This window comes from Pagrus major, chromosome 4, assembly GCF_040436345.1.
Source record: "Pagrus major chromosome 4, Pma_NU_1.0".
NCBI lineage: Eukaryota > Metazoa > Chordata > Actinopteri > Spariformes > Sparidae > Pagrus > Pagrus major.
In genome coordinates, this window is record NC_133218.1 from 32,614,234 (window position 1) to 32,633,154 (window position 18,921).

The following is an 18,921-nucleotide window of genomic DNA, read 5'->3' on the forward strand; positions in this document are numbered from 1 at the left end:
CAGCCGGCTCTTCAGTAGCTCTCAGCATCCACTGTTCCACATCAATACATCGATCATTATTTTCCAGATCACTGAGCTGGGGGTTAACCACTGCTCTGTGCTCCGGACAAAGATCACCCAGGATATAGGCTTTCTGTGAGGTCCAGTGACCCACCCCGAGGAGCCAGACTCCGGGCTCCAGTCTGGCCCTAGCTCCCTTAATCACCACCACCAAGAAAGTCGATACTGCGCACGAGTCAATTACCCGGGGAGGAGAACTCATGCCGCCACGTGATCCTGGGGTTTCCCTTATCCAGGCCACCAATCTCTCTGACAGCCAAATCATAGGCAACTTATTGGATTCGGTAGGGAAGGAGATCTTAACATTAATAATTCACTCCGTCCACGGCTGCATCTCATCTCGCTCAGTGCCACCGAGAGGGAGACCACACTGATGCGCACAGCAGGTGAGAAAAATGCAATGCCGGAATGGAAATGAACCTCTCTCGCTGAACCATCTCATTCTCTTATTTGTTTCTCCATTCTTTTGTTTTCCTCTCCACCTCTCGTCTTCTTACCCATTCTGGTCGACTGGTGATAGCATTCCTGTGCCGTTTCTCTTTCGCTGTCACACATTCTCAATCTCCCCACACTCACTCTCTGCCAGCCACAGAGTTGAATATAAAAGCAGTGGATAAACGACGGCCTTGACGATACTTTCTGACTTTCACATCAAAACGATTTATGCCAATCTAAAAAGGTAGGTAAACCATTCCGGGAAGAAATCTTCTTAAAGTCTATATAATGAAAAAAATGTTATAAGCCTGTTTCATGTCTACTGTTAATAGTTTCCTGGGGCTCCCTTCCTCTGTCCTCATTCCCTTCTCCACTGACCCATGCTGACAGGAACGTAGTCTCCTCTCCTTCACTTTCATCCCCTCTCCAAATGATCTCCTCCCTTCCTCCATCTCCTTCCTCTCCCCTTGCCTCCATCCCATTTTGCTCTTGCCAGTGGTGTCCTCGTGGTGATGGAAAGCCTGGCCTCCCTCTGTGAGCTGCTGTCCCTAATGAGGCTCCTCAGCCACACGGCGTATCAAATTAACAGGCTGCACCAACCTATTACAACCCAAACCCACCAGCCCAGGGCCCCCACGCAGACCCAGAGCTTCACCTCATCGCACCGGCGATCGTCGTTTGTGATTGATAAGATGTGATGCAAGCACAGATAGTAGGGCTGGAGACAGAGGGAGAGGTACAGATATAGAGGACAAACAGTTAAAGGTATACGCATCTGTATTTTCCCTGCAAGGCAAAATATCAGCCCTTTCCAATGAGTAATTATCCTCTTGATGGAATAAGTAATGAGGGGGAAAAGGTCACAGATTGCCTCAGTGAAGAATATAATGGACTATATTTATATTTGTCGAAGCAATTGTGATTTTTGCCAGAGACTCTCAAGGCCTTTCTCCCAAGTGTTCGACTAACGACACACACAGGTCATCTGCTAACTAGCATCTTCAGAAGCCTGCTTCAAAGTTATTTATTTTAGCGATTCTAAATTCTTGCATTTTGGCAGCAAATACTTGTTAAAAAAAAGTCTGTATCCCTTCACCATCAGGCTTAAAATACACTGCTTGTAGGGGAATGTATGCACAGGAGAGTGTGTTATGCTGGAACCATCCATCTGGCTAATTGGATCTCGAAATCTTGGAAGGCGCACTTGACATGCTCTGATAAGGTTATAATCTCCCTTGTGCCTTTCTGGTGCTAGATCACTATTTTAATTAATTAGTCACCTCAAGTTTAAGCATGACATCCCTTTATAACTGCGAAGAGGGAGGGAAGCCAGACAGCGGGTGTTCGTGAGCAAGCGGAGGCATTGGAGTCAAAGTTATAGTTGGATGATACAGCTTTAATTGATATTCTAGTACACATGCGTTCATTGTAGGGCAGGGATGTATATAGACTTTAAAAAAAGAAAAGGGTAAATGTTTAAATCAAGCTACAATAATGGTTGGATTACCCTGCGAGGAGAGATAACGCTGTGTGTCTCTGGAAGACAAACCCAGAGAAGGTCACTCCTGAATAAATGCCACCAATAAATTGGTTCCCAGAGAGAAAAAAAGACCCCTGGGCTATTTTACAAGACAACAAGGCTCCTATAAAAGAGCTTAGTCCATAGTCTATCACAGTGGAAACAGGAACGTCCCAGACTACTGCCTCCTGGCTAGAGTGATAGACCAGAAACCGAGTGATGGAAAGACAGATGGAGGCGGAGAGAAAAAAAAAGGAGATTACATGTATATGAAATAAATGGAGACAGGAGGAAGTGGACAGATAGAGGGAGACACAAAATGGAGATATGATTAAGATAGAGGAAAGGAATAAGGGAGACAAAACAGAAATGTGTTAGAACAGAGAGGATGTTAAGAGGCTCCATACAAGAGATGGAGTCAGAAAAATCCTGACAAGCTCTGCGGAGAGATGCAGTGCTGGTTCAAGATGACGGCTTCATCACTGCGCGCTGGCTCTTCAAACCCTCCTCATCCAACCCCGTTGTCAACAGGCTTGCAGTGCTACATTACTCAGACTGCAACAGCAGATACTGGTGACTCTCCTCTGATTGCTCTGTGCTAGTTCACACAGACAAACACAAACAGATACAGACTAAAGCTAAAGTTGTAGCTGCACATCAGAAGTTTCCCTTTCTGTTTCACAGTTGCCCTGTTTACATGCACTTAAGTAATCAGGTTTCCCCAAAAATCTGATTCCTTAAATGACATTTATCAAATCTGATTTTGCCAGCTCGATAAAGCTAACAGTGGTGCAATGGAAGGCGAGATCACACTGCAGATAATAGATCTAAAAAAATTCCAACAAAGTCAGACTGAAACTGAAACAAACTAAAAAGCTTCTAGAAGTTGAACTATTTAAATTTTTCATTTTCTGTTTTGTTTTCACTGACAGGAAGCAGCAGCGTCTGTCATTGCAAGTTAAAATAAATAAGCTATACCTTTCAAAATAAAATCTGGTTACTGACCTGCTGCTGCATGTATACAGAGATTTACAGTTCACAAGGGCTGATTACATCAATAAGATGGTTTCACTCAGTAACCTGGATTCTTGTGTACATGTAAACAGACTTAGTGACCCACCCACAGCTCTCTCCGTCCTTAATCTCTCTCTCACACATGCCCAACACAAAAAGAGTCCAAAACAAGCCTCCCTCAGTGAGAGAGGATCAGTCCTGAGTTATGATTGAAAAGCCTCGTCAAACACCACAAGGACAAGGTGAATCCAGAGTTATTGATTCTGACGTGCTTTGACTGCTGATGAGCATGTCCCAAAATGTAATGTTATTGGGAGGTCTACTCCAACACTGGCTCTGAGCCTGGACTTCCAACCCATTAGACCTATTATAAGATAGTTCCATTGATTTTATGACAATACAGCCTCAAAAATCCTGCCGTTGGTTCTGCATATAAGACTGTCTTGACAACTTAATTGAAGAGGCACTATGTATTTTTGGAGCAGGAATTCAAACTCAGAATTTCAATATTATCAGTTTTAGTAAGGGCATAATAAAAACTCTGAAATAGTTATTTTTTTCCATAACTGAATAAACAAGCTGTTCTCTGAGGAAAATAAGGTCCCGAGAGCACTGTTTGAAGCTAGAAAGGTGGCAGGGTCTGCCAAATGGCTAATAGCAAAACTGTATGAAATTGTGTCGTCCTTTAAGGTCAGTTTGTTTATTAAGTTTGTTTAGGCATAAAAAAATAAAATAAAAAAATCTGTCAATGACCATTTGTCTCTTCTGATTAAAATTTCTTCCCCAAAGCTACGTAATGCACCTTTAAATGAAGCATGTTTCTTATTCTCACACACTACCACACAGCCCAGTACACTCTGATATGCTTTGTACTGGTTTCAATGGATTGTACATTTGTGTTTGTCTAGTGTTCCTGTGTCTGTCATTTTTTTTTTTTTTTTTTTGGGTGCCCATCTGTTCCTGTCGTGTCCTTCAACAGCTGCAGAGTGCTCGCCGCCCACTCGCACACACACACTCGCACCTAAAAGCTCTCTGTCGCATCAGAGTGTCAACAGGCCAGATTTCCTCTCCAGCTCGACTGTAGCAACCGCAAAAAAACACAGGCCTGCAATGAGATTGGTGCCAGCCATGTCTCTGTCTATTACTAATTCACTATGTCTGTCATCCTCTCTCCCTCAGCAGCCAGTAAAATCAGACCAATAACCTCCATCAAGTAACTGACTGCAACTACGGTACAAGCCACAGCCTCAAGTTTCATCTCCACTTGAGGCCAAATGGATACTTGACATATCAAATGACCCAGAGGAAAGTGTGTCTGTGTGCACAGCAGCTGTGTACGCCTCCATCTGTGTGTGTGTGTGCATGTTAACACACTTCACGCATGTGTGTGCTGCTGCAGGTTCTTAGTAGCCAGCAGCGGGTATGAATTCTGCCCCGTCCTCCTCTGCAGTGGCCCAGACATGGATTAATGGTGTCATTAATCTTACCTTTAAAATGAATGACTTCAGCACCTCCAACCTGCGCCAGAGTGGCTGCCTGGTGCCCACCACCCCCTGCTTTCCCACCCCTCCCTACGCACTCAGCTGTAACGGATGGATAGTGGGCCAGCCATCCTATCCATCCTTGGCTTGGCACAGTGTGCCACAGCGGGATATCAGAGGCCAGCAGAAGGCTCTCGCCAGTGGACACCACATCCCATCCTCTCACTGCTTGTTCCATGTCAATGTGTGTGTCTATGTGCATTCAGCTAGTTTGTGAGAAAAAAGTAGAACGTATCCGCGTCATAAAGACTGTCAAGTTTTAAAGGCTGCCTAACTGCTGACAGATATGTTTTTTATAGCAACTGCACATGATAGGAATCTATATCAGAACTATGGACATCACACTGCCTCCTTAGTTTCTATTACACCAACCTGGAACTAGCTGTTCCAAACTTTAGACTTGTGTGATGTTGGGTGAATTACAGCTTGATCATGTTGTGGCGAAAATAGAAACAACCTGTCTAGATTTGTTGCTATGATGTTAGTCATTCTTTGCAGAACCTCAGTGGAGAAAGCTTCATGCAGAAATCACAGAGGAAATCATAAGAAATATAGCAGGTATATTGGAAACAGCTTTGCATGATTGTGCACATCCAAGACGAATACATTTCGCAAAACATAAACAGTTTATAAAAAAAATGACAAGTAGCGCAGCAGCTCTAACCACAACTGCATGTGTCAATATCTAGTGGAAATGTCAGATTTATCGACAACTGAGTTGCCTGAGCTTCGGTGCAGGGCGGCATTCATCAAATGAGGGGGGAAGAGGTCATCATTTCTCTTTTCACCAATAAATCATCAGTCTTCCTGCTCTTCCCCTCTCCTCCCACCTCCTACACCTTCCACCCTTCAGCTTCATCGAATGACCCTCTGCATGGACAAAGGCTGCTGGCCATTATCCAGCAAGCCAAACACACATCAACCCACACAGAGCCATAACCCTTTCGACAGCGTGTCAGTGTCAAAGTCAAGGAATTACACCAAACTATTTTTTGAACCGTCAGTACATCCAGGAAATGTTTCGCTGAGCATATGTTCAGTTTATCAGCTCAATAGATGAATTACACAGCTCAGTACAACCTCAATCTTCTCGTTCTGGCCACTGAGCATCGCATACACACTGCAGACGTACAGCTATTTTCTTTGAAGTGGATATTGGTGCTACACAGTACAACAATCACACAAAGCCTCCACACAGTTCTTTGAAACTGCTTCACTGGTTTTCAGTTCCTCCCACAAAACAGTTAATGAGGTGAGATTGGTTGCTGTGTCACTTGTTATAACCAAGGGAAACAGGAAAACTGTGCTTGTTTACAAGATGAGTTTCTTTTTCTTTTTTTTAAAGCTAATTATTTAGCACTGCTATTTCTTCACAACTTTAGCGTTAAATGTCCTCTATGCAAGATTTGCTCTCACACTGAATTGGTGGAGAGCAGAGAGAATCTGAAAGCTTGAAAACAGTTCATACTGTGTCTATCCCATATTTATACCTGAACCTAATATCGTAACATATATAATAATAAATGAATAAATAAATAGAAATATTACACATTTGCTAACTAACTACATAGATCAAACTGCAATTCCACTCTAAAAGTTGAGGCCCACTACAGATGGGTCAAATCTGCATCTTTTTTAACCAGCTCTGCTCTCATTACACTGTGCATTTTGTTGACGAGACCATTTTTAAGTGTTACAATAACATGGCTCCAACAATAGCACTAAGCTAAAAAAGATTTTGGGAAAAAAAAAAGACCACCTGACTCCAGCTCTGGCACTGAGGAGCTTTGGTTTTGCATCACTCAGTCCCGCCCTGTCAGATCAGCGTGTAATAACTGTCAGTCATTCCTCATGGGATCATGTAGATGTGACAAGTGGGTAGCTCGCTTCTGACAAAATCTGGCAACCACTGAGCAGGGCACAGGCGTAATGACTAGTCAGGGAACGGGCTGGAACAGTGGACTGTTTTCTGTTAAATAAGTGGACACCCTGTAGTGAAGAGGAAATTTTTAAAAATAAGTATAACTAGGCCATGTTTTTGGACCTGAAAGGAGGCTTGGGTACAGAAAACAAACCCCCATAAGCCCAACATCATCATTATTAACCTGCTGTGCTGCAGGGTCATGTGGTCATAACGTACCAACAGATGCCCCGCAGCAGAGCCTCAATGTGTTTTCACCACTTTTTTGGGCCTTGTCATGGATCATCACTCACCTCAGTAAACTAAAATCATCACTCACAAAATATCGACAAATCTTTAACACAGCCTGAACTCATGAAATAAATATAGATCTTACAGTTAGGCTATAGCTTGATCGTTTTGCAGCTCAACATCTCCACTGTTTGTCCTCAAGCTGATAAATGATATTTTTTTTAGGTCTGTGGTTTTATCTATTTTTCAATGTGATTTCAAGTTTCAGTCAATTCTTGGTCAAGTTTGTTAGTTTGGTGGATGCTGTGAACTCAAACACCCCTGATGACCTCACAAAGAAAACTTCCTGTTAAACACAGTGACTCTTACATGGAAACTGCTCCCACGTCTTTATCCTCATCGTGTCTGTTATGACTTGTTGGTGCCTTGTTGTAACAGCAGAATAAAACTTTCACCTTTTACATTTTAATTTTGTCCATTTCATTATAATTCTGTGACTTGACTTTGTCTCAAATGGTATTTATTTACTCTTTTTCACAAGATTTTTATTCTAATTTAAGCATTAATAATAAGCCACATAAATGTCATGAGGTCCCCTGTCTGTAGACAGTTCATAACAATAAAGAAAAAACATCTTGTAAAAGGTGGAGTCATTTTACAGTTTTTAATTACCGGTAAAAAAAAAAAAAAACACAGCAGCGGCGAGTTGATTGTATGGCCCAAAAACCCTTAAACAGTAGTTGTTGTGTGGTGTGAGAGGAAGGAGGAGGAGGAGGGTGTTAATTATTCACTTTCCTGTCCAGTTCTCAGCTAGTGGCCTTGCAGTCCGTGCTTATTTATAGCCTCCTATAATCAGCTGGGGTAATGCATAAATGTGTTGCTGAGGTAATTCTTAAGCTATACTTCAAATGCAGGGAGGCAGATGTGACGGTAAACAAAGCCAGCGACGAGAGGATAACTGCAGAGTCATTGTACGCTAAACAGACAAAATACTGAACCACAATTCAACAATTCCCACAAAAAAAGAAAGGCGCAGATTTCCAAACCAAAATTCAAGTTTGAGAAGTGCCACCATCAGTGCATGCTCCGGATATTCCTCATGTTACAGCTCCGGGCAATAAAAGCAAGGTTACAGGCCAAGAAATGTGCCGCCACATGTACCTGCCATCGCCTCGGGTGAGTTTTCACTCCTGCGACTGAGTGAGGAGGAGATGGAAACCGTTCCGCACACCATGCCTCCATTCTTTTCTCCTAAATTGTCTCCATAAAGTAACCCAGGGGTGCTGTAATATGAATTTGTTCCCACTGTCTCTGCCTCTGGTCTCTCCGGTCACTCTCTTTACTTTTCGGTCTTCATCTGGGTTGCTCTCTCTCGTGTTTCGTCTTCCCACTCTCTTTTGTTCTCATGTTACCACTTTCCCTTTTTCTCCTTTTCCCCCACCGCCGAACATGTTCTCTCACCCACTCAGGCCACTGCCAAACTGGTAATGTCTCTGGCATTTATACTGCAGAGCCAACAGGGGGCTTAGCAGCACACTATCATGAGTAATTGAAATAATCAACTCCGTTGCTAATGACTCATCTCCTTGGCACTGGATGCTAGTCTCCACATCATTGGGAGTGCAGTGCAGGAGGTGCCAGTGCCGGGAGACATTTCCCAGCACATTTCTCAGAGAGAGAGAGAGAGAGGGGGGGGAGAAACAGCGTACACCCATCTACCGTGAGTCAACCATTATGGAAAACATCAGGGTTTTTTCCCCGCAGGCATTCTGGCACTGTTGCACAACTCTCCTGCCGCTAAATGACTGAGCATGACCTGAAAGATGGGATGAGGATACAAATTGAGGTTACAACTTTGACACGGCGTGTAATAAATTCACCACTGGTTTTAAAATATTTCACACCGGAGGGGTTATTTCTGTCTGATACCCCCGTAGACACATTCACACACACTTCCAACACACACACTGTTGGCGCAGCGGCACGGCTATGGCTTGAGGAGAGGCCGAGTGGACCGGACTGGACTGTGTTTGTTCGGGAGAGCTCAATCATGCAAGCTGTTTGCACAACAGGCCTCCTCTGCACTGTGGGAAAACTCACATGGTCGTCTGACGGGGGAGTGTGACGATGAGTGTGTGTTCATTGAGAAATAGCTTGACGCAGGTTGCCCTGCAGTATCAGCCCAGCCTCTTGTACTTGTGAGTGTAACAAGTCTCAACAGCTACAACAATGTACGAGGGAACACAGACAAGTGGAGAAGATCAAGTAACATCGCAGAAGTTGATTCTAGCCGCTCTTCCGACAGCTCCCCTGGTGATTAGGTGCTGCTGCTTGCGTTGAGGTATGCAGGGAATGGCCCCGCTGACAGCTGAGGAGGTGTGTGTGTGTGTGTGTGTGTAGGGGTCGCTGCAAACATATCTGTGTGTATTTCCATGTGTGAAACAGAAGACAAGATAGAGAAAGAAGGTTATGTGCGAGTGCGAAATCTGTCCTGGGCTTGCACGCATTCAAAATACATACACCCACGTACAAGATACACACCTTCAATACAGCAGCTCAACATGCCAGAACACCAGCTGACAATGAGGGGGGAAAAAACTCCCTCTCTCCCAGGCTCACACGCATGCGTTCAACTTACTTACATGGATACAAAGATAGCACATGTACTGGCTGACGCGTGTGGACATGACAAACATTCGAGGCACTCTGGAGGCACACACACATGCAGGAAACGTAGTAAAGACAGAGTGGCTGCGCACATGTCTTCACATAACTGCAGGCGGTGCAGTGAGCCTCGGCCGGCAGCCACTTTGGAGCAGCTTCTGGGGGGGTGGGGCTGGCTTTTCAGGTTAAGGAAGTCGTGACATGCCCCTCCAGCAGGCCCATAAATCAACCGGCTCAACCTCACTAAGGATGGCTCTTGGGAGAGGAAGGCATGGAGCGCGCGCGCACACACACACACACACACACACACACACACTTTCTTTCTCACAAGCACAAGCTTCAGCCAGTTCAGCTCTCACACACACACAGAGTCGCATGCACGATGGTGTGCGTGCCAACAAACACACACGCACAAACAGCAGGAGTGCACACTGTGTTATGTAAACGGCTGTGGCACTTTTCACCTCGGGTCCCTACATGCCACACCTCCCACTATGTGGTCGAGTGTGCGTGTTTGCATTCAAGGTGTGAATGTTGTGTAATTAAGGGATTATAATTGTATCTTTAAACAGCACATCCAGTTTTCACAGAGTTTAACTTCACACTCTAAAAAAACAGGTGAATGAAGCTTATTATTAATTTTTAATAACGCTTTTTAATGCAATGTGGTTAATTGGAGTGGGGGCCTTAGGTTTGGTGCGTCCATGCAGCAATCTCAATTTGGTCTTCAAGTATTTTTCGAGCTAATTAAATTCAAGTTGTGGGAATGAAAAACAATGGAGGAAGTGCTACTTGGAACACAAAGCAGGTGCACTTCAATGAAGCAGTGTGCATTGAAATTCATTTCCTCTGTTGTGGACATTAAAGTGGTGGGTGACTAGACTCTTCTGGGCTTCTAATATATTTTACACATTTCTAAGCAAAATCATGTTTTAATGAATGGAATGGAAAAATATTGAGACATCTGAGTGGCATGTTTTTGTTTTTTGTTTGTTCATCTTTATAGAAAAAGTAGTCCTGTAACTTGTAGACGATAGGGAAAGACTGATTATCATCCAGGCCGATATTTGGCATTTTTCCGATCATTAGTATCGGTATTTTTGTGTGCAATTGTTGAGAAAATAAACTGATTTAAAAATGTCTTCTTCTGTCTGTAGTTACAGCTCTGTGGTCTCGATCAATGTCCAGCCCACAGCGCTATCTGACACATCACAAGTAATAGCCAGCCAACACTGAATAATCTGAATCTGCAAAGTAACTTGCAAATTAGAGTTATTAAATAAATGTAGTAGAGAGAAGCAGAAAATTAAACCTCTACTTGATTACTTATAGTCAGTATCTGTATCGGCCCTGAAAAAAGCATATTGTTCGATCCCTAGTAGATGACATTACTCGTAATGAAGTAAATCATAATAATCAATCAGGTTGTTCACCTCATGAGGTTGCAATGGCTCAAAAAATGCAAATGAGAGAGGGGAAAGGTGTGGAAAGCCTCTTCTAATTAAAAGATGCTCTGGATATACATACATATACACTCCACTGCAACTTGCTAAATGATTATTTTTTACAAGCTACACTCTGGATACTTGCCATGAGCACCGCATGCAAATGAGATTGTTACGGAGACTTTTTCAATCCATGGGATCCTTTATGGAACAGCTTAGTCACACTATTGCTTTACAGAGCACCTACTGTCTGATCACCCTCATAATCTCTGCTAAGTGCAGCGCAAAACCACAAGCGATTACTCAACACAAAAGATACTAATCTGAGGTGGCCAGCTTAAAGTGGTTACAACATGCAACTGTTTCTGCATGTGTCAGAAAACATGGAAATATGAGTCACAAACGGGAGCGTCCCAAGATGATGGCCAAGATTGATATCAAGGCCTTGTTGGTAGGAAATTATGAATATCAGTATAAGCAGATACTGAGTACCAAATTGCTGCGGTTGATCGGGAAATTAAAAATCAGTGTGTGTGTGTGTGTGTGTGTGTGTGTGTGTGTGTGTGTGTGTGTGTGTCTTTGAGATTCAAGCCAACAAGCAGCTCAAAGTAATTATTGTGTTGAAACCTGAAACCTAAAGATCACTTGTGAAGAAAAAGACTGATGTATTTATTTCACTCTGCTTCTTAAAATTAATTGGAAACACTTTTTATAAGAAACTGTTCCACACCTTTGCATTTTACAAGTTGAGGCAGTTAAGGCCTGTTTTATGAGGAGGAACCGTTTTATAGATGACATACATTTGGCTGGTGGTAAATTAGAAGCTTGCTCTGACAGCCATAAATAGCAAAGTTTTCTGTCGTGTTGTCATGTTTGGGGCTTTTGTGTCCATCTGCACCCATCTGTGAAAGCAAGTGCTGAGAAGAGAAGAAGGCTGTTAGAGCTGCAGCTTTCTACAACAAACAGTCTGCTGGCTGAAGAAAACTCAAGTATTGTTAACAGTGCAGGTCGAGTAAGAAGAAAGAAAACGGTGCCTCGCCTGGAGAGCGAAAGAGAAAGGAAGATAAGAGCGAGCAATAGTGACAGAAGGAGAGAGAGGGAGATGCAAGCCTCTAGCTTCACATGGTCCTTTTCTTTGCTTCAGTGCAGCAGCCCATTCAATAGATCCTCTCTCTCTCTCTCTCTCCCTCTCTCTCCTTTTTAGCCAGCTACAATCTGAGTGTGCAGTTCTGCCAGACCAATATGCTGTCGGAATGAGAGATGCAGCAATTACTCTTTATCCATCGTCAGTATGCTGATGTAGTGGTGCACGCATCTGGCCTTGCGCGGTGAGCGAGAGAACACTGACCCCTCATTACATCACTGAGGTACCCTTGGGCAAGACACTTAACCCCCATCTGCACCAGTGGGGCTGAACTGGGCAGCATCCAAACTGTGCAGGTGTGCAGGAGTGCACATTTGGAGCAGAGCGTTGCTGAAAAAGAGCATTTTTGCTCCATGGTTCTAACCTGGATATATAAATATGAGGAAAGTAAATATGGTACGAATAATGAACTAGTGACAGGGTGCAGTTACTCATTATTATAACCTTAGAGTTTCCACAATCATTATTATGTATTATGGGAGCTATAAGAATGATTTCTGTTACATTCTAACCCCGAATCACCAACATGGCCGGTCTGAGTTACTTCTTCCATTAGATGGAATTATGGAATTATTCTGCAGGATTTTTTTTTAAGAAAAACAAATATTGTTAAATTCCTCCTCCTTAATTGATGGTTTTTGCTAAATCCATGCCTGCAGGTTTGAGCGATGTGCATTATTTAATGCCCGTGAAATCAGCCGCCCATGGAATAAATCCATGGATCATTATGAATATTAAAAGGATGACAGCAGAGCCAAAGAAATCCACTAACAGCTCTATTTAAAACAACGCCCTGCCAGCTCAGGCAAAACAGCAGAGCAGAAAACAAAAAATTGCCAATCAATAGATATGATGGATAAAAGCAGGGAGCCTGAAAACAACACCACTCCAGGTTTTAAAGACAGGAGCAACCAGAAACAGTTGAAGACTTCATCAGACACCCGCTACCGGCATTGTTTATAGTTTGTCAATACAGCCAAATGGAGAACTGTGTCGGGTTGAGTTTAAAGAGCACAGAAAAACTTGGAATTATTTCAAGATTCGAGTGATACCGCAAAAGCCGTGCTCAGGTTGTTTTTTCTTTACAGCTTCCTCCACCTGAGAGAGGCGATAAATCTTGAGTTTTTGTACTCAGCTGAGGCAATGACTGGGCCAGAGGTCAAACCAGTAAGACAGATGAAAACAAGAGATTGTCTGGGGGCCCATTAAAAGAAAATTGCTGAGGAGGGACTGAGACATTCATGTCCTGCCTTTGTGGGAGCGAATGGAAGTGAGTGAGAGTGTGTATGTGGGTTTATAGGAGTACAGTGTGTGCAGGAGGGTGAGAGGTATCGGTATATTGTAGATGATATGACTGTCACAGTATCTCAGGGCCTTAACACTGATATCTTCCAAGTCGCAAAAACATCCGTTTTGAGGTCTGACACTCATACAAACATTTTTCTGTGACATTCCTTCCTTAGGTACTGAGGTCTGTTTGGAGAGGAAAACAGCTGCCACATGTTTTGTTTTTCTCCACATTTTTCATCATGTCTCTTCTCCCTCTGCACATTCTTTGTTCTTTGTCACTGCTGTGCGCCCTTAGCCGCAGAATGAATGTGCGCTGTGACAAAGCTGTGCGGAGAATGTGGTTCGGCTGAATTCTTATGTGAGCACACAGCTATTGTTGTCACCAAAAAAAAAAAAAAAGAAAAAGGAAAAACTGCCTTCCTGGAAATCCCAGCGAGTGGACGTTTCCACATGCACAAAGTTTATTGCTCCTATACCTCCGAGGTGTGTTTTTTTAATCACGTATGGGCTTGTGGGACTTCTGGGGGGCAAAGTCACTGCTTTTTTTAAAAATGTTTTGACATCTTTCATGACACGCAGGTCATGTTTTTTGCTCCGCTGCACCTGTCATGTGGAGCGGCATTGGGCCATGTGAGACTCTTTCATTAATTCCCCAGCTTGGTAACATATGGCCAAATCACACTGCATACTAATTAATAATCCGCTAGAGCGCAGTCATAGCAGAGACACAAATCAATTATTTGTCACTTAACCCGCAATTAATCACAGTGTGAAGGTGGATAGAGGTAGCCAAGTGAAAAAGTCTTGATTTACCTGCCATCATCTTCTGGGCCTCGTACGGCTCCATGTAGCCATCATTCTCGGTTGTCACTTTCTCCGTAGTGGTCTGAGTGCCGCCGGCCTGCTCGGCATCAAAAGGGTCCGCGTAGTCTTCAAGGATAATGAGCTGCAGAGGAAACAAGAAAAAAACAAGGAAAGGTGAGATGGAGGGAGGGAAAGAAGTGAAATAGCAGAAAAGAAGGAGAATTCATTTTGCTGCTCTGTTGAACACTACGACATCGGTTAGGTGTCGGGAGAGTTGTATGACAGATACTGCAGCGGCCCAGGACATGGCCGAGAGATATCCGCCGAGGCAGGCCGGGAGATAAAGGGAGAAACACATAAATAACACCCCACCTCTGTATGCCTCAGCACACCACCACAATGCCTCAGCTTTTAGCCTTACAGCACGCTCCCTGCTACTGCCTGGTCTGCCTAATTATATGATAGCCCAGTGACAGGCCTACATTTCAAAAGTAGAGGAAAGAAGACCACAACTGCTCAACTTTCTTAAGAGAAACAATTTGGCAGATTTATGCCGAGCTGGCAGTGAGCCACGGCTAATTGCAGTCTTGCTCTTTTGCTGAGTATTTTGCGCAGTAGATGGCAATTAGGTGGACGTCCCGAGACCCAGAAATACAGCTGAAACCTTTAGGGAGCGGAGAAGCAGTCCGCGTCTATGGTGCCTTGGGGGGATATTTGTTTTCTTGAAATGTTTGCCTCGTCTGCCAGGGACACCGCTTCAAAAGTAAATATCTTCCATTTGAAAGGAAATAAACTCCCATGTGAGCCATCTCTCCTCTTGGACACTGGATCTAATGAGGGGGTGTGACTGCAGGGGTTTGCGCCAGCTGTTAGAAAATTGACTAGTCTAGTCCTGCCAACCAGTGGGCAGAGGAGAAGGGCACCGCATGTTCTGTAATGTTTCAGGCAAGGGTTTCAAACAAGTAAGGCGATGCTTAGGCATATACCTAAGGGAGCATGTAAACACGTCCATGAGTGGCACTACACCCTGTGAGTCATGTGTAACAGGAAGGGATTTGGTCTCATTATAAACAAGCTCATCACTCATCTGCTGGACGGGGCCGGGCGCGGCAGGCTGGAGGTGGGCCGAGCCTCATGCCCGCCATGCTGTGCCTCCACCTCGCCAGCTTTCTTGAGAACAACCACTGTCCGTCTTTGCCACAGAGGGAGCACGCTTCCCAGAAGCTAAGTGCATAGGCAGGCCACCCGTGAGAGTGCCACAGACACACACACACACCTGCCAAGCCTCAGGGAAGCAAGTGAAACGTACAGATATACCCTTCCAACTCTGGGATTTCTCTTCGGCTGGGAAAGCACCGACATTTTTACGGTAGTGATCGAGGTCAAGTGTCGTTTAAGTCCGTCAGAATGCTACAAAAGATGAAAAGAAAGAAAAGTTTGTGTGTTAAAGGGGAGAAAGTTTATGAGGGATCATTTGTAAGCTGCTTAGCGACAAAGAAATGCTGCAGGTATATTTTGCATGATCATCTTCACTATACATGGATTAGCAATGAAAGCAAAGGAAGTAAGAACCACGGATGTGTTTCATGGCAGCTACTGTGTGTTAAATCCGACTTCTTCAATATTCCCTCTCCATCTGTTTTGGGAAAAATAGCTTTTTTTTTCTGCCACAGCATAATTATGGGTTCCTCGAATGTTTTGCTTCTGTGAATTCAAGCCGGGGGAAAAATCCAATACAAACATTGTCCCGGTTTGTTTTTGTGCCGAACAAATATACATATTTCACTCACAAATGTAATCAAAATTCAGCAATTCAGATAAGCTACATCTTTGCGGCCCCAGAGACCCCAAAAACTCTCTGCAAATGATGCATTATACAGCCACGGTGTCATTACCATCTCGCACCTTGTTGCATGGAAACTCAGCCATCAGTAATCACAGCGTGTGCCAAACCCACCTCAGATACAGTCACTGCAAACACAGCCCAAACCTAAGAATAAAAAACCCTCGCTAAAAAAACATATGAATCACCTAAATGGGAGGGATTGAGGCCAGTGCCCATTTGACTGCGGTGCGCATGCTGTAGCAGAGTGGCTCGAGGTTTGAGACAAAAGCCCACAACTGTGATAAAACAATCCAAAATGCTGCATCTTATGTTCCCTCCAGCAGCTTTACATGACAGGAGGAGTTTATATATTCGCCCAGAGCGCACACCTTAAACTTCTACCACCTTACCTTACTTCATGCACCTTCATAAGCCAACGGATGTTTGAGCATGTTTCAGGAAATAAAGGCAATCAGTTATTGAGTTATGTGAGTGGAGCCACTCCAAATACATGACATCATCTTTTGCCTTTCCTGTTGACATAATTCTGGACAAATAAAGGGCGGGGTTGGGTGATGAAAACTTCTGATAGCGTCAGACAGAGTGATCTCGTGGGATTAAATGCAATCATGGATACAAAAAAAAGAAATAGCTTGGATTCAAGACTCAAACACAAATACTCTGCTTGGCCTTTAGTGTGGGCCTGATATGTAACAGCCTTGCTGTCCACAAGTTGTTAATATTTATGGCTTTGACATTTTGGCTTGGTAATATCTAAAGTAGCATGGTACTAGAGGGCGGAGGAGGTAAAACATGTCACTTGAACTCTAATGTGCTTGTCTTTTTGCTGTCCCAAACAAACACAATCAGGCTAAATCAGTGTCTGATAGGCCTGCTGGTACTCAGAAAGCAAAACAGGGAGCAGCAATCAGTCACAAGTGGCTCTTGTTTGTTCTGCTGTTTTAACATTCGGCAGAGGCTGGGCCAGTATTTTGTAATACCCTTTATAATTACTTTAAATACAGATATTCTCTTTTGAAAAACAAGTCAATACAAGATGCAATTAAAACACATTAGTGTATCTACAATCAAGTTGACTCACTTTAAATGCTGTTTGTTTGATTTAAGGAATACATTTTGGGCTGTTAACACTGTGAACATCTTAATTATAGCCCCATGCCCTCATACACTTAAAGAAGGTTGCAAAGGCTTGTCATCAAACAGCTTACACTACAAAAAAACATTTACATTTTACAGGCATGTGTATATTTAGCTCCGAGTCGGGCAGTAAAAGCTTTTTTCAGCACCTGGCTCGTGTTCTCCTTCCTGTCAGCGGGGACAGTCGAGTTTTCTTTTCTCATCAGAAGCTAATTTAAGCTGATGACAAACCCAGCCTGACTATACCTTTGAGTGAAAATGAAATGAAAAGACGTTAGTCATGGCATGATGAATTGGCGAATGTATTACAACATAGCTCAACATTATTGCTGTAATGTAGATGACTAATAGGAGTTGTTTGTTTAGGAAGTTTCTTTTTTGTCAAGGGGGAATTTCTGAGCCGCATTCGTCATTATCAGCTGCAACCAGTGCACCATATTAATACCTTTGCAAAGCAATGATGTGTACATCTGCAGTATTCTAGTGTTGGCCATTAGCAAACAACAATGTTATCCATTTTAGCCTACACAGATCCTTCCCTGGGCATTCCCTGGGGATTTTGAACCATCGACTATTTAGATCAACAACGTCCATAAGGCGCCATCGCACAGCCGTTGCAGCCAAGCTCATGTTCGGGTGGAGGAGGAGGTGGTTAATATTTCCAAATTGTTCCAATGTGTCCTTCCTGTCCCACTGCACTAATGACTACTCGACAGCAGGAGGAGCCTGGGGTTGTGAGGAGAGGGGTGCGAGAGAGCGGCGGCGTCGCCTGGGGACTCACCATCTGCCTTGTGGCGTGCCAGGGTGTGTCAGGACTGAAGCCAAGCCACACTTGTCATGAAAGCAAAATTCCCCCTCAGCATAAGACTGCACTGCCTCGATATATCAGGTCCTTGCTAAGCTGCCTGCTGTAAGCCTATATGAATCTCACATCAGGCTTAGGCCATGTCCCCGTGGTGGCTGGGCCCTTTACGGGTCTACCGCATAGAGAGAGAACTCACTCAATTACTTTCATTCCACAGCTCTGATCCCAGGTTGGCCGTGTTGTACACCTGCCAGAGCTTTGGCAGCTCGCAGCAGACTTCTTGAAATGCACTGCGGCTCTCAGGCGATGAAGCTGACTTCAAATCAGCAGGAACAGAGGGGGAACATTAGCGAAGGAGGGAGACTATAACAGGCACCTGCCACTTTGGCTCAATGTTCGACGATGCTGGAGGTTGCGGGATTACATTTCGATCGGGTCCCGATGTTCCATTAGAGGTGAGAAAATATGGGCTACAATTCTCCTCCTGCACTCTAAATGGAGAGTGATTGTGTTCGGCTGGATCATCAAATAATCAGGAGCGAAAGAATCAAAATTTCAGAGAGATTGCATTAGTTGAAATCTGAGCACGGCTGGAAATTTGGTTACAATAGCAAGAAAATAGGCTGCTCTCTTTTTTTCAGATTTTGAGCAAGATAAGTGTTGGCATTTTAGAGCCATCAACAACCAGAGGCAATTACAACAAAGAGCAGACTAATGATATCACCAGGTGATGACCAGATAAACACCTTTAGACACACACAAAGAAAAGAAATCCTGCTGAATGAGTGCAGACAGGAATATGATATTAATGTCACGGCTGGTCCAGGAAGGATTGAATGCGTCAAGGTTGAAGCCCCCCGAGACCGGCAGAAAAGTCAGCAGGCTGGAGAATGAGGGAGGAGGACTGACGGGTGTGATTTATGTCTCACGCCATGAGGGATTTCAGCCACTGATAACCTAATACAACTCAGTGCTTAGCAGCTCAATTGCATTAAGGCATTTCAAAAGGCTTTTTTTGTTTTTGCTGGTATTGCTCTTTTGTTCTTCGGTGAAACAAAAGATAGA

The 18,921-nt window shown here is 43.8% G+C and overlaps 1 protein-coding gene across 4 annotated transcripts in view; it reads right to left on the reverse strand.

Moving 5' to 3' along the window:
* LOC140994827 (SH2 domain-containing adapter protein F-like) overlaps nucleotides 1–18,921 on the reverse strand; it is a 100,977-nt gene that overhangs the window by 70,251 nt on the left and 11,805 nt on the right. For all 4 annotated transcript variants that reach the window (XM_073464619.1, XM_073464618.1, XM_073464621.1 and 1 more), the window contains exon 2: nucleotides 14,078–14,210. In XM_073464619.1, coding sequence (XP_073320720.1) covers nucleotides 14,078–14,210 — 133 coding nt within the window. The remainder of the gene's footprint in view (nucleotides 1–14,077; nucleotides 14,211–18,921) is intronic.